This window comes from Osmerus mordax, chromosome 8 (genome assembly GCF_038355195.1).
Source record: "Osmerus mordax isolate fOsmMor3 chromosome 8, fOsmMor3.pri, whole genome shotgun sequence".
NCBI lineage: Eukaryota > Metazoa > Chordata > Actinopteri > Osmeriformes > Osmeridae > Osmerus > Osmerus mordax.
In genome coordinates, this window is record NC_090057.1 from 2,005,368 (window position 1) to 2,030,915 (window position 25,548).

General features: G+C 42.6%; 3 protein-coding genes across 3 annotated transcripts in view; 2 read left to right on the plus strand and 1 right to left on the minus strand.

Moving 5' to 3' along the window:
• Positions 1–11,314, minus strand: part of nt5dc1 (5'-nucleotidase domain containing 1) — a 35,457-nt gene extending 24,143 nt beyond the window's left edge. The window contains exons 1-6 of the mRNA XM_067241885.1: positions 11,183–11,314; positions 10,482–10,573; positions 10,161–10,232; positions 9,964–10,073; positions 9,759–9,838; positions 9,587–9,668 (exon numbers count right to left, since the gene is read on the minus strand). Of these exons, the coding sequence (XP_067097986.1) occupies positions 9,587–9,668; positions 9,759–9,838; positions 9,964–10,073; positions 10,161–10,232; positions 10,482–10,573; positions 11,183–11,275 (529 nt within the window). The 5' untranslated portion in view covers positions 11,276–11,314. The remainder of the gene's footprint in view (positions 1–9,586; positions 9,669–9,758; positions 9,839–9,963; positions 10,074–10,160; positions 10,233–10,481; positions 10,574–11,182) is intronic.
• col10a1b (collagen, type X, alpha 1b) lies at positions 3,953–9,199 on the plus strand. The gene is made up of 3 exons (XM_067241552.1): positions 3,953–4,055; positions 4,437–4,569; positions 6,800–9,199. The coding sequence occupies exons 2-3, from the start codon at positions 4,452–4,454 to the stop codon at positions 8,656–8,658; spliced, it is 1,977 nt and encodes a 658-aa protein (XP_067097653.1). The 5' UTR covers positions 3,953–4,055; positions 4,437–4,451; the 3' UTR covers positions 8,659–9,199.
• A 674-nt stretch (positions 11,315–11,988) lies between the features above and the next one.
• Positions 11,989–19,115, plus strand: frk (fyn-related Src family tyrosine kinase). The gene is made up of 8 exons (XM_067241145.1): positions 11,989–12,605; positions 13,556–13,677; positions 14,638–14,801; positions 15,074–15,242; positions 15,412–15,570; positions 16,753–16,934; positions 17,080–17,248; positions 17,516–19,115. The coding sequence occupies exons 1-8, from the start codon at positions 12,229–12,231 to the stop codon at positions 17,722–17,724; spliced, it is 1,551 nt and encodes a 516-aa protein (XP_067097246.1). The 5' UTR covers positions 11,989–12,228; the 3' UTR covers positions 17,725–19,115.
• The last annotated feature ends 6,433 nt before the right edge of the window (positions 19,116–25,548 follow it).

The window sequence follows — 25,548 nt, forward strand, 5'->3', positions numbered from 1 at the left end:
AAACACAAGCATTTTGGGACAGGTCAAGTTTAGTTTGGGACGGTTCATTTTGCACTTCGGGACGGTACTGGGACAGTGAGGAAGACAGTGAGTTGTGAGCCCTGACTACAGCTGTGCAAAACTACATAGTATAAACAATCAAGCGATAGTGTTACAATGCAATGATTGAGAAAACACTAAGGGATTTGCTTGAGAATCCACACAAGCCATTTATTCAGAAGGAGTGACTAAGGTGGGTGTGAGAGGCACAGTCAAATGGAAAAGTACCAGTAATTAAGGCTCTACTTCTGTGTTGTGTCCTGCCTAGATTGAGATAATTGACTCCAAACAATCCTTAGCATTACCTGGCCCCAAAGAGAACCTAAAATTAGAGTCAAATCGGATTTGGAAAAGCAACCTGGATTGCAACAGCCTAAGTGTGGGGGGGAGGGGGGGGGGGGGAGGTGGGGGGGGGTGTCTGGCTTCTATTTCCCCTTGCTCAGCTTACCAGCTTTTCAGTATATGTTAATGTATATGTTTCAGTATTTCAAAATGTGCGTTTGTCTTTTTTGTACAGAATATTGAAACAAAGCGAAAGATACAGTTCTGGCTTTGAAGTTCTTATTTTGAAACACGGTAAGCCTCAGGTTGGTCTTGATTCTGACCATGGTTTCGAGACGTTTGTCTTTGGGTCCCTATAATTGCACCCAAACTCCAGCCTGGAGGTCTACCATCAATGCTTCCATTCATAAAGCTGGAAGTGCCTCTTAGTGGCAGATTCGGTTTATTAAAACGTTAAATCTGTATCCCAGTTACTTCCCAGCTGAAACAAGCTATCTTTAGCGCTCGCCATTTTCAACTCTTCTCACTGGCTTCAGTCACATCATCAACCTGCAATTATTTACTCCTTCCTCTTGGGCAGTGTGGCATCCTCAAATCACCAAACGGAGACTAAAGATTCTAAACACAGACAAATGTCTCTCGCCCAGACTGCCACTGAGACCCTGTGGAACGGAGGTAAACAATCAGCTCTAAGACTTTCAAAGGACTGTCTGTAAGGACAGCCTGAAAGGAAATCTACAGTTTTCAACATCACCATACCCACACTCACAGTGCTTCTTTGTCAGGACTGATCCCAGGAACTGTATTTCGGATTTAATCCAATTTACAAGTATGTGCTTATGTGCTGTATAATTTGTTTTATATCATTTTCTGAACATTGTAATATGGAGCATATAGAAGGCCTCTTTGTGATTGATGCTACAAGTCACCAGTCTACAAGTTGCTCCTGATAATCAGAATCAGAATGGGATTTATTCGCCATGAAAGTTTGCACAGACATGGAATTTGCTTTGGCAGGAAGGTGCATACAATAAACATATAGGGACCTAAAATTCAAATATGTGGACTATCTATACTAAGGGTACATAAACTAGCAGTACTAAGTGGGATTAGAATTGAATTAAATATACAATAAAATAAAATAAAGTAGGCTATGATTAAGTGCTTTGAGATTTCAAAGACGCTTTGAAAAACTGTTTACATATTAGACAAAACCATAATGACACCACAACACTCGTTCAATTAAATAGAAAAAGTCTATCAATTAGGTTCAAAACACGTCTCCAAGTTTATCTGAGAGAAGCGACAACCCAGTGGTGGTGTCCTGTGCAGAGGTAATGGGGTTACCAGATGCCTCTTTTCCCATAGTTTGTGACAACCCCAGTCATCCCCATCGTAATTAAAACCAATTAGAGTGATTTAGTCATGTCTGGAAACAGGCAGCAATGTCAGTTTCAAGAGCATTACTGTATGTACAAAACAACAGTTACGTCAGAGCCACTTTGGGACCCTGCTATGATTCTAAGCAACAAGAGGGGCACCATGTTGTGGCTGGGGAATGATGAGTTAAACAGAGTTTCCACCAACCCCAGGAAGGACTACGGCCAGTAGAGTCAGGTGGCTGAGCGGTTAGGGAAGCGGGCTAGTAATCTGAAGGTTGCCAGTTCGATTCCCGATTCCCGGCTGTGCCAAATGACGTTGTGTCCTTGGGCAAGGCATTTCACCATACTTGCCTCGGGGGTAATGTCCCTGTACTTACTGTAAGTCGCTCTGGATAAGAGCATCTGCTAAATGACTAAATGTAAACGTAGTATTAATCAACTATAAAAGGCACAGTCCACCATTCTAGATGAACGGAACATTCAGATGCATTAGGATTGGCTTGACGATGTACATTTTATCGTGTCGTATATGGGTGATGGCATTTAAACTATTACAGATCATTCTGAACCGCGTGAGGTCTTTCCAGGTCACAGGATGTGCATCTAGGTATTCATTTGCATGAAATGACACAGTATTATTTTAAATGGGGAGGACAAACCATAAGAAATATTTAGAACCCAAATAAAAAATCTTGTAATGCCACTGCGTGGTAAATGCAGCTTTCATGGGAAAAATGGAATGCTTGGTCCATAGCCAACCTAGCCACGGGCAACCTTGGTAAACCCTTGGAGTTAAATGACACAGTTGCGGGGGGTGGAGTCAACACTAAAAGACTTTGCAAGCTCCTTAAGGCCTGCTAAACTCAGAGTTCAAAATTATGTATAAAAAAAAACACAATTTAGGGTTCTGTATACCCATAGAAAATCCATGACTTGACAAATTCCAAAATATCAATACAATTTCCAGTTTGGGAGGGAAATGATGAAAACTGACAAACATGCAACACACAAAATTGAAGGTGGGCAATGAAATAAAGTGAACAAGCTATGTGTAACCTGAGTCTCCCTGTCCATTTTATAGAATTCCATATTATCCTGGTTTACACATTTTTACAGGTAGTAACCCAAGGTGGAATCTACAGTTTTGAACAGAAGTCTGGGAAAGGAAACTCTGCCCCCTGGTGTACCGATCTCGCACTGCGGTTTAATAAAGCACAGGGATCACTGAAAACTACATAACATTTACATTTAGTCATTTAGCAGACGCTCTTATCCAGAGCGACTTACAGTAAGTACAGGGACATTCCCCCGAGGCAAGTATGGTGAAGTGCCTTGCCCAAGGACACAACGTCAGTTGGCATGACCGGGAATCGAACTGGCAACCTTCGGATTACTAGCCCGATTCCCTCACCGCTCAGCCACCTGACTCCTTGTACATAAGCATTGCAGTAGACTGTAACCCCAACCAACTTAACTTTGAGTCACTACCTTAGTTACTAACGACTAACGAGTAAAATAGCACATTGCAGTACATTGATATTGCAGTCGCCATGCAACAATTTTCTATTAGCTTAGTTGAAATGTCGGAGGTCTCTCTGGTTCTCATAAATGTTAGACATCAAACTCTCAACAGTTGGGCCCATCTACTTGTGTTATTTATGTTACTGGGGTATTTGGCTGCCTGGACAGCAATCTATTTATTAAGGAACATGCTCACTCACTTTGTCACTTTGAGACATTCCTACTACTGTGAGCCATTGGATTCAAGTTCAAGTCTTTTATTGTCAGATGCACAGAACAACACAAGGTCAGACTGGGCACTGACATTTTTAGGACAAGACAACGAAAAGCAACCTGGCATAACATAACAGTATTAAACAGAGGAACCATATTTGTTTCCATCTTCAGTCACACAAAGCAACTGAGGAAAACTGTGTCTAAACAATGAAATATTGCATATAGCTCTGTACATCCCTATCATACGCATTTGAAAGTCCAACAAACGTCAAATAACTATGCTAGCTGAAGTGTCTCTCTGTGGTGCTCCGCTGAGGAAGCAGGAGGAGCCCTGCGTTGCTCTAAACACCACGTGGGAGACGGCCCATCATCCTAAAGAGACCAGCCGTCTCCGAGGACATGGCACCCTTCATTAAAGATGACATCACAGCAGGGAGGGGCCATCCATAGTAAGTAGATGGTGTGTGATGATGGAGACTGGGGGTGTATAAAAACCCAGAGCCCAGGGTTAAGAGCAGCAGCTGCAACTCAGACAACAGGCTCCACGTCTAAGGATATACAGCTCTGCAGCGGACCCACATCTTACCCCCCGTTCTTTGGAGACTAAACCCGCAGGTACAGTAGTCGTCCGCCCTTTGGTCTTCTCTCTCTGATACTGTGACCTACTGCTGCGTCTTGCTAGCTGGGAGTGTGTGTGGGAGAACGTGAACACGGTACATTGGGTGAGGGGTTTGGCATAGCTGTGATGCTGATGGTTCGTTGATGATGAGAGGTGAGCAACACGTGACACAGGGAGACTAGACAACTTCATTTGAGGCCTAAAATGTTTACTGGGTTGTACCTCTTTGCTAGTCTAAGCAATCAAAGCTGGCTGCTCCTGTATATAACCTTGAAGTAAGCAGCACTGACAAGACCCTGACTAAATGTACTGTATATACTGTATGTATGAAGATGTCTGAAAAAAGTCTGATTAGATTTGGCTGGTTTCCTTCCTAGGTTTAGCTTCTGAAGATGGACATTAGGGTGACAAGTGTTCTCCTTGTCCTCTTGGCCGTGGTCGAGGCAACACCAGAGAGATACTACCATGTGCAGAAAGTAGCCAAGCATGCTTACCCCACCAAGACTCAAAGTAAGTCCTATTATCTCCTTATCAAACGTGAACCTGGTCAGTTATTTACTATGTTAAACGGGTATATTTCCTTTATTTGAAACACTTTTCAAAAGCACTAACAATATTCAAGGTAGTTTTTCAAGGAAGACTGTTCAATGTAAAAAAAAAAACTACCTTTGAAGGACTTTTTTAGAAGGAACTTAAGAACATTGTTAAATCATGAAGTACAAAACCGAGATGTACCAAACACAAGATCATGATTTATCAAAATCCTTTAAAAAACGATATGTTGTCTAAATGTGTGTAGGCCTTCAACACAAATCTTTTTTGTTTAGTGCATACAGTATTACAATAGCAAGTGAGCAAATAAATTAGATGTATTGATGTTTCTGATGATAGTCACTTTACCAAAGAAGATTTAAATTTGTATTATACCCTTCATAGCAAAAATTCTTGAATTTAATCCATGCAGTTTCTGAAGACGTGAGAGCCAATGGCAATTGTCACCTCTGTATGCTCAGAGGGTAAAATCTTGTAAAAATCTGTAAAATCTTTATCCTCAAGAATATACAGAGTACTGTAATGACATGTCAAAAGCCCAATGTTGAAAGTGAGTGTCAAAAAATGTTCTGATGTGGTTTTAATGGTGTGTGTCCTTCAACATATAAATAGAAAAGTTTACCACAAAGTGAACAATACGAGCTGTCGAGCTTGGATTCTAAAACAGATGTTACCACGTTGCACTGGGCACACCCAAACAAACCACTTTAGCTGTTAAAACTGCACCAAAGCAAACACTAGGATGGAGAGAGACATCTTCCTATTTGAAGTGTGACAAAAGTAAAAGAGACATTGTCGCTCAACAGACAAATTACACCAAATCCACAAACCTATGTTATGTTTTATATGGCACAACATGATATAACATATTCTGCTCAACAAAAACTCAATTGAGTGTAGGTAGCATGACAGACAAATGACACATTTGACTGTACCTACTTTGAAGATCATACGCAAGTCCTATGCTACTACAACTATACTAAACAACATCAAGGGTAAATTGCTGACTACCCTACTTCCTTAACCAAAGTTCTTATTGTCACCTCCTGTTTGTGGGATTTGCCTCGGATGCCAAACCTAGTTCTGGCACACACTGTGCCTGTGAGGTTTTCAACATACTCTTTTGTGGCTTTAAAATTATATCCCCGTTTCTTAGCTTTTCCTTCTTAAATATTTCAATGTACTGTGGAGGATTTCACAACACAACAAGTGGTGCTACTGTCAAAATACAATATATTTGTGGAATCCTTATGGAGTCTTATTCCATGCAGAATCACATAATCACTCATAAATCAAATGTGAAGAGTAGGTACATACTAGGGATGCACTGTACATTTGTCAACAGTATTTTTAGGAAAAATCCTCCTCCTGACTTGCTTCAGAATTGGAATCCCAACAACATCCTATGTTGACCTGACCTTTGCATACTTCCTGAGAGTTCAGACTTAGGTAGTATAAATCATTCAAGGTGGTGCAAAACACCTTAAAGACCACTAATCATATACCATTCTACAGACAGTTTGAGTAATGAAAGGACTCAGCATAGTGTGGCCATCTTTAACTAAAATAAAAGTCTACAGTAGCTGAATGTCTCTGCCTAAACATGGCAGATATGACCTCCTGGGTTTGTGGGAAAATCTCAGTAGACCGCTGCGGTTCCGTCAACACAGCCGTGGGATGAGAATTGACTCCCCACAACCTCTCCATAATCACAGGAAGGGACAGCGTTCCCCTGGGTTTTAAATCAGGTTGCGGTGTTTCGGATGGAAATACCAACCCTTAGGTTACTTAAGGATCTGAGAACTGACAGAAAGGGAAGTGATGGGGTTTACAATACTGACAAATCTTTAAGTGAGAGGTGGCGTCTTTATGATAAACAATTTTATGCAACGTTACAATCTGTGTCAATGGGACTAAAAAAGATGAATCGATGTGCAGCAGCAACTGGTGCATGATAGAATTAGATATCAATATGAGCATGGTCATTAGATTCAAAGCTTTCCCATTCAACTAAAATCAATCTAGGGGCATCACAGAGAACAATATAAAGTCGTCCATGGAAAATACAGCTAACATATGAGCTACAAACCAATCTTTTAACAATAAAGTAATTTTGATTTCTTGTGTATGAAAGCCTAAACCACAATAGGTTTAAATATCCACTTAATCACATTTATCCATTCTTCAGCTGTGGCAGGTGAGCCTGGAGCTCCAGGTGCCCCAGGTGAACCCGGACCAATGGGCCCACCTGGACCTTCTGGGAAGAGTGGCATTGGACACCCTGGACCAAAGGGTCCACCTGGGCCCTCTGGACCAGCCGGCTATTCTTCACCTGGTAAGCCTGGCAACCCAGGTGGACCTGGAAAACCAGGTAGCAACGGCATCCCTGGAGAGAAAGGCCATACTGGTGCAACTGGAGCTATGGGTCCAAGAGGATCACCTGGCTCTCCAGGAAGTCCTGGACCAGCTGGACTCTCCTCTGTGGGCAAACCTGGCCCACACGGCTTACCTGGAGGAATGGGGCCAAGAGGTGAGCCCGGACTGAAAGGACATCCAGGTATCCCAGGTCTGCCAGGTCAGAAGGGTGAGACGGGACATGGTATCCCTGGAGCCAATGGCGCTAGAGGACCAGTGGGACCAATGGGTCCTTCTGGTCAGCCTGGTCAGCCTGGAATTGGTAAATCTGGTGCACCTGGGTACCCTGGGGAACCTGGGAAGGGTGGCGCACCTGGTAGAGACGGAGTTCCTGGATCTATGGGTATGCAAGGGCCAAAGGGCCACACTGGGGCCCCCGGGGTGGGAGCACCAGGAAAGCCAGGTGAGAATGGTACCCCTGGTATGCCCGGGGGTATGGGAGTTAAAGGTCCCCAGGGACCCGCTGGGCAGCCTGGTTCACCTGGAATGCCAGGTGTTGGAAAACCAGGTGCTTCAGGGCACCCAGGTGACAGAGGCGCTCCAGGTACATCAGGAACCACTGGTCAGAAGGGAGAGCCAGGCCCAACAGGTTTCACTGGTCAGCCAGGTGCTACTGGGTCAATGGGCCCTGCTGGTCCACAGGGTGCTAGAGGTTTCCAGGGAGAGTCAGGTGTGCAGGGACCTAAAGGTGATATTGGCTTGGTGGGAGCCCCAGGGGCAAAGGGAACCAAGGGTGACCAGGGAGCTCAGGGTTACTCAGGTAAATCAGGTATCCCAGGTGCAGGCGGCCCTGCAGGCGCAAGAGGTGCTACTGGGCCTCAGGGCAACAAGGGTGAGCAGGGTCATACCGGCGCTACAGGTATTCCAGGCGCCATGGGCATACCAGGAGCAAAGGGACACACTGGTGCCCCTGGCCTTCCAGGGCAGAGAGGTGATAACGGCATCCCAGGGGCGATGGGACGAGTCGGGCCATCAGGTCCATCCGGTCAACCAGGGGCTAAGGGCCATCAAGGTCACCCAGGGCCCCCTGGGCCTGCTGGGGCCATGGCCAAGGGAATCTCTGGTCCCCAGGGTCCACCTGGAGTTCCTGGGTCAAGAGGTAACGATGGTATCCCAGGCCCTTCCGGTCCTCCAGGCCCACCTGGTCCCCCTGGTGAAATGGTCTACCATCACGAGAAGAGCATGCCCATAAAATCCCATGAGATGATAATGCCTCACCATGAGATGATGAAGGCCCCTATGTCAGCCTTTAGTGCTGTTCTGACAAGGGCTTACCCTACAGCTGGGTCACCTATTCAGTTTAACCAGATTCTGTACAATGGGGAGCACCACTATGATCCTGACAGTGGCATGTTCACCTGTCAGGTGCCAGGCCTTTACTTCTTCTCTTATCATATGCATGTCAATGGTGCTAACGCATTGGTGGCCCTCTACAAAAATGAAGAGCCAATGATGTTCTCTTACGATGAGTACAACAAGGGCTTCCTGGATCAGTTGTCTGGTAGCACTGTGCTCATGCTGCAGGCCCATGACACAGTCTACATCCAGGTTCCTGATGAGGAGACCAATGGTATATTTGCAGCAGATAATGTTCACTGCTCTTTCTCTGGCTTCCTGATTGCCTCGACGTGATAACTGACTAAACAAAACTTCCAAATTAACAAAAACAAAAACAACTTCTTACAAATAGTACTGTTTACAACTGGCAAAGAGTTTGGGTTGTAGAATAAAAGCAAATGAACAAAATATTCAAGTTTTTTCTCAGGCACAACTGCAAAAGAAACATATTCTATTTTCTTGCCCAAAAATTGCACAAGCAGAGGCAGTCAGGCCCAGTCATAAACGGATTGGTTTGAATTTATTCCCTTTATTAAGAAATGTGTATTAAGGAGTTTCAATACACACGTCAAAGGGTTTAACATAAATCAAATGGTGCTCTAAACTGCATGTAACATTTACAGCAGATATTTTGTTTTCATTGTGTTTAATAAATGTTTCGTGTCTGAAAGGTTTCACCTGTAATATATCTGCAAAAGAACTCGTGCTTTTGCTTTTGTGCTGTTGGTAAAACAAACTAAATGTCAAAATATATCCCTGAGGATGCAGTATGGTATGTTCAACTTATTGACCAAAACAAAGAAATAAAGTCTTGATTCCAAAGATATAAGAAATACTTTGTTCCTTGCTTTGTTGTGTTCCAAATTTGCAATTGAAATGTGAGAGTTTGAAAGTTGTAGCATACTTTGGACTCTAGGATAACTTTACTTTCCCATTGTCCACTGTTGATTTGAGGTTTTAGAAAGGATTACGTTATGCATTTTGAGTGAAAGAGAATGCAAAATACTTACATTTACATTTTTAGGCATTTAGCAGACGCTCTTATCCAGAACGACTTACAGTAAGTACAGGGACATTCCCCCTGAGGCAAGTAAGGTGGAGTGCCTTGCCCAAGGACACAAAGTCATTAGGCACAGCCGGTAATCGGGAATTGAACTGGCAACCTTCAGATTACTAGCCCGATTCCCTAACCGCTCAGCCATCTGACTCTCCAAATGCTTACCTTTAAACGCTGATGTGTTGTAATTGTGGTCGATTGCGGCCAACATGTCTTTCCAGAAATCTGAATTAACCTCATTTCCACGCTGTTTACAAAAAGGAGAAATTATTTAAAAACATGTAGAAATATAAATGAACCGTAACTATGTAAGAAAACAGTCTTGTGAGATGTTTACCTTATGCAACATATCCACTACCCTTCCACAAAGAAGAGCCCCGGGCAGGTCAAAATAGTTGTCATAAAAATAGTATTTTGCTGCAGAAACATGGGACAGATAATTTTTAGGTAGACGTTTTTAAATGTCAGATACTGTCCAAATATTTGTATTACAAGAAAACAGAAGTCTTATCTGAAAAGAGGTTAGAAGGAGGAACACGTACTAGATCTTGTGAAGGATGTATTGAGGCTATTGAAATGCTTCCATTTCCTTTGGGGGCCATAGTGTTTGATGATCTCCTCTGTGCTGAGGTCAATGGTGCCATGAGTTGCTCTAATAAAATACATAAACAAGTCGGTCAGGTTATACAGTAATGACTTGTGTTGACTTGTCTATCATTCACAGTGAATACTAGTCTACCGTAAAACAGTCCCATCTTCTGCCAGCTTTACCAGGTTTCCATCCTCAAGGTCCACCACTAAGCCTTTAAAACTGAAGAAGAGAATTGACGAACATATGTTATCAATTGTACTGATTATATATTACAATACATATACCATGTGCATTATCTAATACCCACTTGCTGTAATTGAGGCAGCCATTTATGGGGCACCTCTTATTTGCAACCTATAGCCAGTGTGTGTGTGTGTGTGTGTGTGTGTGTGTGTGTGTGTGTGTGTGTGTGTGTGTGTGTGTGTGTGTGTCAACACACAGTTCACCACTCCTCTGCTCATGACTCACCAGAAATCCCAGGTTGCTGGGGTTAGCGTCAGAAGGTCCTTGTCATAGCCTTTATGCTCCACCAGATAACTGGCAAAACTCTCATAGATCAGCTATCAGGGGAATAACATTAAATTGTGGGTTACTATGACTTAAATAATCTATCCACAGGTGGAGTTGTTGCATTTAGCTCATTCTCTTATAACATGACAGCAAGTGAATGGTGACGGAAACCCCTTGTGGTAGTCGTGTTATTTATAAATTATTTCACTGTTTTATAAGCTGAAAGATGTCATCAAGACGCAGTGTCACTGCTGTGTGATTCATCCTAGCCACCATGGGCCCCGGTGACCGATTTAGTGCTGTAGCATAGTATATGAATCCTAAAGCACATCACTCAATTAGCACCTAGTTTGCCTCATGTGGAATTGAGGGTGAAACTGAAGCTCGTTTTTTATTTACTTCAACAGTGCAGTTTACCTTTAGGCAACGTGAAAGACCTAGTCACGAAGAGCAGCAACTGCATCTTGCTAAATATGTGAACATACTGTCGGCTACAGCTACATATCCGCTAACTACTCCTTTCATGGATCATTCTGCAAAGCTACCAGAACGGCAGAATAACTGGCAATGGATGCAACATGCAAAAATTCGGCTAAAGGCTAGTCGAACTATCGTCTGCATTGTCAGTGAGGCTACAGTAACGAGCTACAGTAACTCACCCTAGACGTCTCCTTCAAATGGTATCGACAGAGAGTGTGATCCAAATCAAAACCAATAACATCACAGTCTGAAAGGCTAAAATATTCACTCATTGTAACGGGTGTGCTCTCTAATAAAGACGAAGCACTGTACATACAAGAACTTGCACGCCTGCACTGTGCGCAGCACAACTGTATGCGAGTGTGTCAATGTCAATGACGACTAGCCGCAACCAATGTATTTGCCGCTACGACAACACGTGGGGGCTGGCACAAAAGGAAAGGGGTTTCCTCAAAATATCTTTGGCGACCGTTTTTAATGTATCGCAGTTATAAGATTTGAAAATTAATCACATCCATTAATTTTCATAATGTAAAGGCTTGTGGCGTGTCTGACTTGTCCTCCCATAAAATGCAGACTACGGTGCGTATTGGTACCGTAATTTTCCATGTAGTAGCGCATTCTTTTCAGTTTTTTCTTTTCACTTCACAAATGTTTAGCCCATGATTAGGCTACACGAGATCAAGAAGAAAAAAGTTAAGTTAAAAAGTTAAAGTTAAGAAGAAAGTTAAGGCTGGGTAGCTTATGCCGTATGTTTGATAAATTAACCCAAATCGTAAAGCTTCAAACTAAAACAAATATATAAAAACTTTTACCACAAATGGTACCTTAACACTTGTTTTTCCTGTGTAAAATGTGACCTGCCCTGTGATGAGTGGTATTCCCGACACTCCTCCTCCACTGAAACCAGCAGCAGGTGGATGATAAATGCACCAGGAAACGCGGTGTTTGAGACAAAGCTTTGGCTTAGGGCAATGTAGCACTTTTTTTCATTGCAGTTGAGGGTGTGTACCTGCGATTTTATGGTCACCCAGTCCAAAGACCAGCCAATGTGGTGCGGGAGCTAACAAATCTTTCCGATAATGGAAAGTTAACTATAGCCAGCTGTGGATTATAAATGCTCAAAGGGACTTCTATTATTCTTTCTGTCACAAGCTATAGTGGGACATCGTGTTTTGTTTGTTTAGTTTGGTTTAATATTTAAGTTTTTGGAGAGATCTTTACAATGGAAATACGAGAAAGGATTTTGTTTTGCTGTCAGGCGACCTTTCCATGTTTTGATAAACAAACCTCAAACACTAACAACTCACTAAAAAAGAAAGAAATCGTGATAATTAAAAATGATCATGCGATGGAACACACCACTCGAGTTTTGCCACCAATACCCCCGGAAAGACCGGCGTATATTTATATTGCTCTATACGACTACACCGCTCGAACGGAGGAGGACATAAGTTGTAATGCCGGGGACAAATTGGAAGTGTTGGACAAGAGTGCTGGAGATTGGTGGTACGCTAAAGCGCTCACCGGGATTTCAGCTGACAAGAAAGGTTACCTTCCTGCTAATTATGTGGCACCGGTGGAAAGTCTTGATGCTGAACCGTAAGTAACCTATCCTAGATATCATGTTGAATGTAGAATTGTATGGATGAGTTGTTGTGGCGTATGTAATTGAGCCAGGAGGAGAAAACAACAGGGTAAACCTTTTGTGTGGTTGGACCAACATTCCATTCGACTAACCTTTAGATATATACACCAGTAACATAAATAAAAAGTTGACACTTTTAACACTAATGCTGTTGAAAATAAAGGGCTATCACTCTCTGAATGTTAAGTGAATATACTAAAGTGTATGGTCAGACAAGTTAATGATTGTCAATAACCAGGAAGCACAGTGGGGTTAATCATTTTCAGAATCCTGAATAAAAATACTTATATAAACCATACATTTCCAAGCAAGATTGTAAGCACAATCAATGTTTGATGAATATCTGCATCCTACAAACATTGTTGTGTCAACCAAAACAGGGCTGCCTGGAAAACTGTAGACAGAAACAGGTTAAGCAAGGGATCTGGGAAATGACAGTGAAGAAACACTTTAATGTGAAAAATACTTGTCACATTCTTACATGATTCAAAATTACAAATGTTATATCATTTAAATTTTACTGTTCAAAGTAATAAAAAAAAAAAACATTCTTACGTCATGTCAAGGACATGTGTTGACAGTAGGGGTACATGCTAACAGTATACAGGTGTGACTCAACAAGACAAGATGTGTTCCATCTCTTGTAGCCAGCTTCAACAGAGTTGTAATTTCCCTGTTCTACTTTTCTTTAGCAATACAATTTCTCATTTCAGTTTAGACTTAAACAAATATGTCACCTCAGATGGCCGGTGTTAAATATCTTGTTGTTGAGTCAGTATTTTGGATGAATGCAGATTCCACACTGTGAGGCCCATCAATAAATATCAACCTAAACTTTTCCCTACATACCACCACCTGTCTTACTGGTTGCAGTGTCACAGTATGTCCTTATTTTTCTTTTCAGATGGTATTTTGCTGACACTAAGAGACTTGATGCAGAAAAGCTATTGTTGGCAGAGGGTAACAGCCATGGGTCATTCCTCATTAGACAATGTGAGAGCCAGATGGGGGAATTGTCACTTTCAGGTAATCTTATCACCCAACCACACACACACACACACACACACACACACACACACACACACACACACACACACACACACACAATGAGGGGTTGTTGTAGGTAATAGCTACTGTACCTGGGTATCTTGAGCTCATGTTCTCCATAGATTCTGGTTTTTGTGTGTGTGTGTGTGTGTGTGTGTGATTGGTTGGTCTCAATATAAAGTGGGAAAGCTTCCTCATTAATAATCTCTGCTGTAGCTAATCACTCTCTTCCAATCACCTAAGGTGATTCATGATAAAAGATCAGGTTAAATAAATAGACACATAGACACTAACCCTTGCTCATACAGACTGCACACACACAGGTCTGTTCCTGTCCAGTCCAAGGAGAGATGCCTATTCATTAACAGCAGGGCTGTAAACTTTGTTTCACTGTACTTTACTCTAATCAGAAGTCTATCTGCCTGGCTACCACTCATTAATATATTTCTAAACCATAAGTTCTATGGCATAAAAAGGTTTTCACATCAACTTTGCCAGTTCCCCCCTGATGTTCTATCAGTTTTGAATACTTGCTTAGGTTTTCCCTTAACCCTTGTGTTATCTTCGGGTCATTCTGACCCATCAGTCATTGTGACCCACCGTCGTATTGCGACAAATTTACCTCATACAAAAACAAAGTGAAGCATTTTCTTTTAACTGTCGGGCTGTCTCAGACCCCCCACATTGGAATGGTTAAAAGAAAATTATTTTTATTTGTTTTTGTATTGGGTAAAATTGGGTAAACACAACAATGGTTCGTTATGAACCTTTGGGTCATGTGACCCGAAGGCAGCACGAGGGTTAAGGAGATGTTAAGATGGGAAGGACATAATTGCATGTCAACAGACCTTGTGTGTTTACTGTGTGTTTGTAGAAACAGCAATGTGCTGGCACTGCTCTTGACTACACTACTCTTACAACTGTCTCTTTGTCTTTCAGTGTTGGACAAGGGTAAGGTGAAGCACTATAAACTGAGAAGATCGGACAACGGTACCTACTTTGTGTCGAGGATCAGAAACTTTGTAACTCTGAGAGAGTTGGTTGAACATTACTCAAAGCATGAGGATGGTCTTTGTGTGCGACTAGGCGAACCATGTAAAAAGGTAAAATTATCTATTACCTTAAACCGGAGACAATCAATGGTATTTTCTTAATCGTACTTGTGACTCTCTGGTCTCTGTGTTTTTGATGTCAATTTTTGGACCATACTATGGGAATTTTTCAGACTAAGACAATAAAATAATTTGGCAAATAGGGTTAGGAAAATGTATTTTCAATAAAATCCTTATACTGTACATTGCAGAGGTGCTGAAAAGTCTTGTGTAATGTACTGTATATTTGATAAAGCCCACATTCACAATTATTCTTTATTTAGAGTGTGGCGCCTCAGACCCATGGCTTGTCCTACAACACTGCTGACCACTGGGAGATCGAACGCAGCTCTGTAAGACTGTTGAATAAACTCGGAGCCGGCCAGTTTGGAGAAGTCTTCGAAGGCGTATGGAACGACACCACATCAGTCGCAGTTAAGACCCTCAAACCAGGTAAACAGATGAACTCTTTAGGTCGGCCTGTTATTTCTGACCTGTGATGGAAAATGAGCCATAGCCCTTTTCTTAACTCAGTGACGCTGCAGCAGAGACGCTGCGTTTGGTCAAATCCGAACATGTCAGAGTCGCGTGTCATCGCATCTTTCTTTGACCATCTCCCCAGGCTCCATGGATCCTAAGGACTTCCTCAGAGAGGCCCAGATTATGAAGAAGCTCCGACATCCTAAATTGATCCAGCTGTATGCTGTATGTACGGTGGCCGAGCCCATCTACATCATCACTGAACTGATGAGTAACGGCAGCTTGCTGGAGTACCTGCAGAGTAAGACACACCAACATGCCCTCTGACCCCTAAAGCACAGCGCATCCACCTCTTTCAATCGAACACAACTTTGATGCTACGGCGCTTGTCATAGGTTAACCAACAAGAAAATGTTTTTTTTAACTTTACGACTAGTTTTCTTTATGGTTGTAGACACTTTTATTATATGGTTGGAGATTATTATCTGAATGAGGAAATACTGCATACAAGTGTACCAGTTGAGGACAACAGAGGGATCCTGGATGTGGATGTCTCTGCTGGGAAATATCCACATTCTTTATTGCATAACTACATAGCAATGAAGTGTGGAGAGACTGGAGGGGGTTGGGTTCTAATCAGCCCACATGTAGCCCCTGGCTGCTATGACAACATGGGATAACATTGAGGAAACATTTTTAGCCCCTTCATTCTGTGAATTGGCTGAGTCATCCTGTGAATCGTTGTCCAAGTTCTGTCTTCAGGGTACTCTCTCTCTCTCTTTCTCTTAAACTGTCTCTCTCCCTGTCTTTGTCTCAGTTTGAGAAAGCACATGCTTCCAACGACACCTCCTTGCTGTCAGTCTTTCTGTTGCAGTGGCTTGAGTAGTATGAGGACATGAACAGCAGGACAGGCACCAATGAGCACAGATGTCTCTGTGTGTGTGTGTGTGTGTGTGTGTGTGTGTGTGTGTGTGTGTGTGTGTGTGTGTGTGTGTCTGTCAACCACAAGCTAGCAAACAAAATTAATTTGAAGGTGTAGAAGGAAGAAAAAAAGGAAAAACTAATATTTACAGGTTCCTCGTATTATTAGGTTCCAAGTTTTTTTGGGGGTCCATGATCTGATGTTCGTTCTCCAGTGACTAACTTCACAGTAATAATCTCTCATACAGTATGCTGGGCCCTGGCATGAAAGATGCTGTGTCATTGCGCATCAGAGTGATGGTCAACTCTGGATACGCGGTCATGTAGAATTGATGTCTGTGTCCCTGAGACTGTCTGGAACTGCATCCCCCATAATTCAACAGTGGCACAAACCCCCCTGGCCTGGACTCTTTCAAAGTCACAGAGTGTAGTCCATTGCACTGCTTGAGAACGCTCAACTTTCGAAACAATTCTTGGATATATCAAACCTTGTGATTTTGAATGAGGTTGGAACATCTGTCGCCGTCTCTCATGGTCCTACACGTTCTTCTGTCTCCCTCAGAGGACAAGGGTACGAAGCTGCGGATTTCTGACCAGATAGAGATGGCCGCCCAGGTGGCTGCTGGGATGGCCTACCTGGAGCTGCAGAACTACATCCACAGAGACCTGGCGGCCAGGAACGTCCTTGTGGGGGAAAACAACATCTGCAAGGTGGCAGACTTCGGCCTTGCCAGGGTCTTCATGGTGGGTCTCACTCTTTAAATGTGATTTGCATGCGCTTTGTTTCGATCCGTAACAGTGAAACGGTGTACCACAGGATTTTAATTGAATATTGATATTATTTCTGGATCACATAACGTTAGTTTTTTTGTTCTTCTCTGCCCATTAGGACCAGAGTGACGAGAATGTGTATGAAGCCAGCGAGGGCACCAAGTTCCCTGTGAAGTGGACCGCACCAGAAGCCATCCACGGAAACAAGTTCACTATCAAGTCGGATATCTGGTCCTTCGGCATCTTGCTGTATGAGATAATGACCTTTGGACAGATGCCTTACCCAAGTAAGACTTTAACACTGGTGTATATATATATATATACACAATCTGATTGTCATGCTGCAAAGTGTATGAGTCATCATACTCAAGTTCTTAACTGCAGAGATTTTCCGTAGTAGAGTGTGCGGTAGATAAGGGTTCTAAAACTTTCCAGTTATTGTATACATGTCAACTCCTCCAGAACTCCCCTAACCCTAACCTCACACCTAACCCACACCCTAACCGGCTTGGATGAGTGTTTTACATGTCTCTCTCATTGTTTCTGTCCTGCAGCCATGACCAACTATCAGGTGGTCCAGAGGCTTCCCACAGGGTACAGGATGACTTGCCCACCGCACTGTCCCAAGGTGATGTACGAGATCATGGTGGACTGCTGGAAGGAGAATGAAATGGACCGGCCCACCTTTGAGACCCTCCAGTGGAAGCTGGAAGACTTCTTTGACCTGGACGTGAGTTCCTATGACGATGCCAACCGTTACTAGGACACCACAGTAGGCCATAAAGCTCTGTCTATGCCTGTAAATGTTCAAGCTCAAGATGTGGAGTTATTCCAACAATGACAACGTTTTACATTTATAGTTGTTTGTACACAGCATATAATGGCATTCATTTTTGTGTCATTTAATGTTTTGAGGGTCTATTTATAAGAATTCTAGCAGGTGAGCAAACACACTTTTCTAGGGAGTTGTTGTCCAAGAAATGGAAAATGATTTGTTTCAAAATTCAGGTGTAAACAAACCCTCTAGATTGACCAGAGCATATCAAGATGACTAGTATATACAGAAACCACTGTTATACAGTCATCAAAAGACTGTATGGAGAAACTGGGGAATCTTTCCGACCAGTGTAAGTAGTTTCTGACACTCCCTACTCCTGCTTTGTTAGTTAACTAAATGCACTTTGTAAAGGGGGTGATGCTGGGCAGCAGCTAAAACCTGTTTGCCTCTGGCACATCCCACTTAACAGCCGCTCTCAGATAAGCTGTGAAACAAGCCCTCCAGTCGATGAACCGGTTTGGTGACACAGCATAACAGACATACTTCCACAGTACTCACAGCCACTTGTGAGGATGAGCCAAGTTGTGTTCATATGGAATCTCTATAAGTTAGTTTTGTTCATGTCCCAAGTGCCACACACCCGACCAATACAACACGTGGGTTAGATATGTTGTTATATGTGTTGACCGTGACACCAGTCGGTGACACTTCTGGTGATCAGATCTTGTTGTGCCCTAACCTCTGTGGTAGACGTCTCAGCAGTTATGCGGTTCTGATGTCATGGAAGTAAAGAACAGGACAGACAGCATGTCTGCCCGTCACACTAGTGACGGGCAGACAGACGGCAGCTGTAGAATGTTGGAATGTGACGTCCTCCTTCCTTTCTGTATGATGAAGATCTTGTATAGTCCTCTGACTGATGACACATTTCTCACATGACTGGCAAGAGCACAATTTTAGTTAAGCGGGGGGTGAAGATGATGACAATGTTGATGACAATGAGGACGATATGGGCTTATCATTCCGTGTTTTCCAATGTTAAAGTGTTTGTAAATTTTTCTACAGGAAGTGTTAAATTGATTACATTATCCACATGAGTGTGAGATTGTCTTCTTTAATGCATATAAATGATTCAAAAACAATTTTCGTTATTTAATTTGTTGGATTTTAATTATTGATGTATTACGAGCCTTGTTGCATAAAAGTGTCTTTACTGGGATTGCCAATGCCAAATGCTACCTAAAACCTTTTTACAGTTTAATAATGTTATAATTTTTCATCATAATAACAGACCTGGATTGGTCAATGTGGCCAATTTATTGTGACGTTTTCTCTATTCCAATAAAGTACATCGCCACATGGTGGTGCTCACGTTCTCCATGTGTTTGAGCGTTCAATCATTTCACTTGCAGTCTTGATCTGAAACCCAACTGAACATAACAAATCCAGACACCACGAACCATCGGAAAAGGAAGACAAATACTCTCATAATTCTCTATATATCCTAAAAAATATTTTTCAAGATTAACTGGGATATTAATTCCTTTGTGCAGAAGTATCAACTGATGTTTTCCTTTTTTCAAACCATTCTCCACTGTGAGCTGTGTATAATATAGCTGGCTGGAGGTTCATATAGACTGTTGTAGCTTTGATGACCCCTGTGACCTTCTCATGAACATCTTGTGCCATCTTGGCGTTCATCTAATCTTTTGCAGAATACCAACATAAGGTTACTAGAATTACTTGGAATGACGAGTATCTGGCTGGTCACAGATAACTATACAAATAATGCGAATAACCAGCCAGTTTAGCTTTTTAGTTAGAAGTCAGGACCATAGAAAATGTAGAAGATGGAAGTTTCACTCTGCACATTTCGTTTCCCCTGACATGTCCTGCTCTGAGAACATGGGCATCAAGCACACTCAGTATGTGGTGTGACATGGCTGTCTGGGAGGACAAGGCTGCGACTGGATGAAAACCTGACCGTCACCTCTTTCCTCCACTCACTGCAACACATTCTGTGAGGCACAACTGCAATCTGCTTCAAATGGCACCCTAGATCCTCTTCATGCTGTGTGTCTGTACAGTCTCTGCTTTTTACCAAGGACTCTCGATTACGTGTTTCTGATGCGAAGGCCTTTCAGTGATGCATACTGTATAGCAGGCTAATGGATCAGTAAAAGCCTCTGTTCCTCTCCACTTGGTTAGAATAAAATTGGTATTGAATAAGAATGAACTGTGCTGTAGTTCAGAACCATGTTGTTTGGAAAATAATGGCTATGTCGTTGTAAGTAGCTTAAAAATGTGATCTAAAGTAAAGTAGGCAATGGCTTGAAACATTGTTATGATGAGCTAGATCTGAGAAAAAAACAATTCCAAATATTCCAAATGCGATCTAAATGGTTAGCATCATTTGGCTATGTTGTTAAAGAGTATAAGTAGCCACATGGCATAATCAATCTTCCTATATAAGCATCTGAAAAAGCCCAGGGTTGGAAATCCACCATGGAAACTATCTGTCTATTCTTGTTAAGAACAGTATTTCTCCACGTTTAACACTTTATAGCCTATGTTTCCCTGTACATCCCTGTAGATTCAAAGGAGATTTGACTGTGGTTATAAATTACAAGCAGACAAGGGTTGATTGCCCCTCAACAGGAAAAAAAGTGGATGAGACAGGTTTAGGGAGAATTATTCAAATGAATTGTTCTTGTTTGCAGACAGAGGACGGGTGGGAAGATGTGATGCAGAGAAAGGGATTGATAATTATTTTTCCAGCCAAAATATTTATGTGTACAGAGTTAATTCCTTCATCCATAGAGGCAAGCTGAGAGTTTTTCACTATGTCCTCCTCTCTCTCTCCAGGCCTTGGTGATTGACTGTGACAGAATCTCAGTATGGGAAGAGGAACAGAACGCATTTATAGCACAGCTCAAAACAGAGTTTAATTCAGCTCTGTGACTTACATGTCTTGCGTCAGCAGTATGAGTCCCTCATATAAAAAAAATCTATTTGAGGGACAATAAAACTGTATTGAAGTTAAAATCCCCTTTTACGGTTTAAAAATTGAAAAAATCTTATCATCACCATAAATCTTTGATTTTGTGCTTGGTTTTGAATGTACAGTTTACAAAGTAATTGTCTCCTGTAAGTCCTTCAGTCTGTGGATTTGACATAATTTAAATATGTAGCGTAACTCATGACGAACACCATGGTAACGTCTTCATCGGGGAGAGCTTCAACCTGGGTTTTTGTATTATTGGTTTGTCTTCTGCATGCACTGAGTGTTCTTCTCTATCACATTTGGTGTGTTTTTTCTTTCACAAACTCAACCAGTCATTTAAAGTTTTATCTAGAAATGTCACTCTATGTCTGAGGCCCAGAGAAGAAAGACAATCAGGCTCTCTCTGTCACCATTCAAAGGCTGGCCTTTGCTTATCATAGAGAAAAGGCAAATGAAGGCTTTTACTGAAGTTCTCTAACGTGCTGGCCAAAGTGGAATTTCTGTATTTTGGAATGAAAGCACTGGAAATGCACTACCCTTTTGTAATGTAATATAAGTAATAATAATGTAATAACCTTCCACAGTGTGTCATACCAAATGTCTAATTTCTAAATGTTCGGTGGCTATACGGCTCTCTAGGCTTTTACCAAGCCAACTCCCGTAGCTGAGAAAATTGTGCCAATTAAATGTGTTTGTGTTGGTCAGATCTTCCTGTTCAGATGGCATTCAGACATGCATGTGCATTCTCCCTTCCTCTCACAACAAATATTTGTTTATCCCAACCTTGATGAAATCAGAGGTTCTGTTGACATAAATCTAGAGATGGAGGTAGAACATTATTAACCAGTCATGTTTGTCTCCAGCTTTACAACCAAGAGTACGTACCAATACTCTCAGACCTGCACAGAGTTGGTACCCTGCCTGTGAAAGTGGTGGTCAATATCTAATCCTGTAGAGTTCTTTACACTGGATTTATTTGATCAAGTCATCTGGGACTGCAAGCAACACACCAGCGACTAGCTCTTTGAATGGAGTAAAGGAAACCAAGAACACATATCCTCCAACAATTGAATTGAAAACTGCATCAACTTTATTAGGAAATATAGATACATCAGTTGCAGCTTCAAATCTGAGTACCAGTGGAACAGTGGAATCCTCACACACATAACTCACCACTCAATCAGTGAGGCTCTTCCATTTACAGGTAATCTGTGAATGTGCGATGATCCCTGTTGAGTCCAATTCATGAACGTCCTGTCTGTTTAGGGTTCTGAAGCGGAGGCTGAGTGTAATTATGTTAGTGGCGTGGGGGTCAGGGCGGGTTCACAAGGGCAGCCTGGGTGGGGACAGAGTCTGTCTGCGTGGGCATCGTGATGGATGGACTCCTCCTCGCCTGGTCACATTGATCCTCCAGGCCCTAATGGCCTGGAGAGAGGGCCAGGCTGGGAGCTTCTTCCTAGAGACGGATGGCTCTCCTCCACAGGCACAGGTCCCACCATCACATCTTCATCAAGCATCGATTGGATTCCAGCGAGGATAAACGTCTCACGGTGGCAGTGGCCGGTGGATGAGTTTCGGACGGCAAGCCAACCACGTGCTGGCTTTCATTAGCACAGCCACAGTGGTCCTGAGCCCCTATTAGGGACTCTTATTTAATTGTCTGTCCTTGTTGTGGGTCCAGAGCGGACTAGACTAGACAGGTGCTGCCTTTTCTTAAAGGTTACCACCAGTAAAACATTACAGCCTGTGGTAGGCTAGGCTAGGCATGCTGGGCTGGGCTGTGTGCCACACTGATGTGATCTAGTCTGCTGAGGTGAGTGGTTGCTGGAGAAAGTGACAGCTATCTCCCATAATGCTGCCATGACTGTAATATGAGCGTCTGGAATGGCAACAAATGTGCACTCCAAAAACAGGCAATTTAATCAAAAGGTGCAAATGAAGACTGAGTCACTGGTGTGCATCTGTGTCATGCAGCTGGAGGATTTGTTTACACTGTCTGCTTTCTGGATGGTGTATGTGAACGATGGACATAATCTCTTTTAGTCCTTGACATTTACATTTAGTCATTTAGCAGACGCTCTTATCCAGAGCGACTTACAGTAAGTACAGGGACATTCCCCCCGAAGCAAGTAGGGTGAAGTGCCTTACCCAAGGACACAACGTCGACACGGCCGGGAATCGAACTGGCAACCTTCAGATTACTAGCCTGACTCCCTCACCGCTCAGCCATCTAACTCCACTTGGTTGACAACATTTTCAGTACCAAACTCAGCACCTTAGGCTGAGTCACTGATATGCAACATAACTCAACATAATTAAATCTCCTGTTGTGGTAGTGTAACATTTCTTCTTATGTCAACCAATAACTTGTCTTGAGATGTTTCTCTTAATCCATTAAGACCAAGGTCTAATCTGAGTTTTAATACTCCTGACCTCTCCCAGGATCTCTGTCTTCCGTTTAAACATTCAGACCACCCACTCCATTCACCCACACCCTCAGTTAAAGATCAAAAATCTCTGCATGTTAATTGGAATTACATTAGCCCATTTATCAGCACGTGTCATAACATTTTCATCTGTGATTTAAAACGGAACACTGTGTCGAAGAAGAATGTCTCGATGGGGAATGGGGAGTCAGGTGGCTGAGCGGTTAGGGAACTGGGCTAGTAATCCGAAGGTTGCTGGTTTGATTCCTGGCTGTGCCAAATAAAGTTGTGTCCTTGGGCAAGGCACTTCACCCTACTTACTTGCCTTGGGGAGAATGTCCCTGTACTTACTGTAAGTCGCTCTGGATAGAAGCGTCTGCTAAATGACTAAATGTAAATGTGTCTGTCTCCAGGTGAGGGGGTGACGGCGAGGGGAGGGGCTTTGTGTCGTCAGTCCAGACCGAGCGACAGCTCCAGCACCCTGCACCTGCGGGGCGCTGTGTCAAGCTGGTGCCCTCTGTGTGTGACGAAGGCCACCTGCTCCAGCCACAGGCCGGCAGCAGACCCCTACGGACCCCCTGGTATAGGGCCGTGGCTCAGAGAACCCTCCTGTGTGCAGGAGAGTTGTCCTTGACACTCTCTCTCTCTGGTCGTACTGAAGCCCCCAGATACGGGACATGGCCTGGACGCAATTTAATCTTTTTTATAATTTTTATGTATATATATTATAATAATCTGAACGTGGGATGTGCTTCTTGTGTCAAGGCTTTGTTCTCATGCAGAGTGATGGCAGCAAAGGGTGCAAAATTACCCGGAATCCCACTGTGTCACCATATGAACGACGGAGGAGCAATCTGCTGCTAACTGGATGAGATCAAAGACAGGAGTTGAGACTTGTAGAAAGAGTTATTTTAGAATATAGAGACAAAAATACTCCCAAGGTTTACCATGCTAAAAGCCACACTTTTCTGTCAACAACTTAGAATGACTCTAGTTTTGTATACATCATCTACATCTTAGGTTTGGACACTGCCACTGTCAGATATGAGCGATGAGTTTGCCTTGCAAGTCCAATCTGGAATTTTCTCTGAAGAGTGCTGTAGGCTCCCAATACTAGCATGACAGTTTGACTTTATAAAGCGGCTATCAACTTCCTCCCACTTGAAAAATAAACTTAACGATAGATGTTGATCAACAGAAAGTGTTTTCTTTCATAATTAGACCCCTGAACAAAAGCCAGAAATGTTCCACCCCTGGACAATAAGGTATCTTTCTTGCCAAGCACTCTATGACATTGACACAGATGTCCAAGTCTATCAAATGGTGTTCAAGGACTGCCATGATCATTGACGAAGCTGGCCAAGAAAGCACTCGGATATTCTAATCTGTGAGAGCCTGTTCTCACTTTGGATAAAAGGAGAGTGCCCTTCCTCATGGATGTCCTCTCATTTTTCATTTGCTAGAATGAGCTGGACACCGAACAGTCTGTGGCTGAGGAGCAGATGCCTGTCTTCAGTCTTCTTCAAAGACCTCTGGTTTAAGGTCTGTTGATGCTCAATACATTTCTCTGATGGTGAAAATGACAGCTTAGACCAGCTACATGTGTGTGTGTGTGTGTGTGTGTTTGTTTGTTTGTGTGTTTGATTTACAAGCAAAGAGTAGAAAGGGAAATTGGTGCTTAAAGTAAAGGATATAAATAGGAGTGTGTGAGGCCAAAATCAAAGGGATATTGATGAAAGCAATCTCTGCTGGATGTTTTCCCTCAACCTGTACATAATTGGACAAGCAGGGCAACTGATGAAGGCTGATTTGTCACTTAGCTTGTTTGAGCCCTCAGAGCCTGGGTTTTATCCTCAAACAGCCATGACTGGATCTTAACAAAGGATACTTTACAGGAAACCCTGATCTCAAGATACAATTCAAGCTTTAAAGAGAACCTGTTTGTAACACTCCAAAGCAAGGTGGACTTACTGATCAAATTGTAAGTTTTGAGACCCCCATCTCTTATATGCTAAAGCCTTGAGCTGTTGGAAGATAATTTTCTTGATGTTTCTCACACATTTTATATTTGACATTGTATTAATTTAGGAGACACAAGCCCAGCATATTTGGTTTCATTATATGAAAACGCTGTCCAGTTTACCCCTTTCCTATCAGATCAAGGGGCATAGTTTTGGTTGTATGGCTGATAATAAAATAAACATCAGGAAATGTCTTCTATGTACAAGCACGGAATTCAATACAAAATTGCATTTACCTCACTTGTCAGCATACTTCTATTTTAGCGTTGTTGCTTGAAGTGTGCAGTCTTCGACTGAGCCTCGTCGGAGCTACGGCACATGAAAATTCTTCGCAACCTGTCCCAGGACATTCTGATGC

Bases quoted from the DNA above. Each gene is read 5' to 3' on its own strand.
- col10a1b (XM_067241552.1), top strand. From the start codon at position 4,452: ATGGACATTAGGGTGACAAGTGTTCTCCTTGTCCTCTTGGCCGTGGTC. The intron at 4,570-6,799 runs GTAAGTCCTATT...TCCATTCTTCAG, and splicing joins TTACCCCACCAAGACTCAAA to CTGTGGCAGGTGAGCCTGGA.
- frk (XM_067241145.1), top strand. From the start codon at position 12,229: ATGGAAATACGAGAAAGGATTTTGTTTTGCTGTCAGGCGACCTTTCCA. The intron at 16,935-17,079 runs GTGGGTCTCACT...TCTGCCCATTAG, and splicing joins GCCTTGCCAGGGTCTTCATG to GACCAGAGTGACGAGAATGT. The intron at 17,249-17,515 runs GTAAGACTTTAA...TCTGTCCTGCAG, and splicing joins TGGACAGATGCCTTACCCAA to CCATGACCAACTATCAGGTG.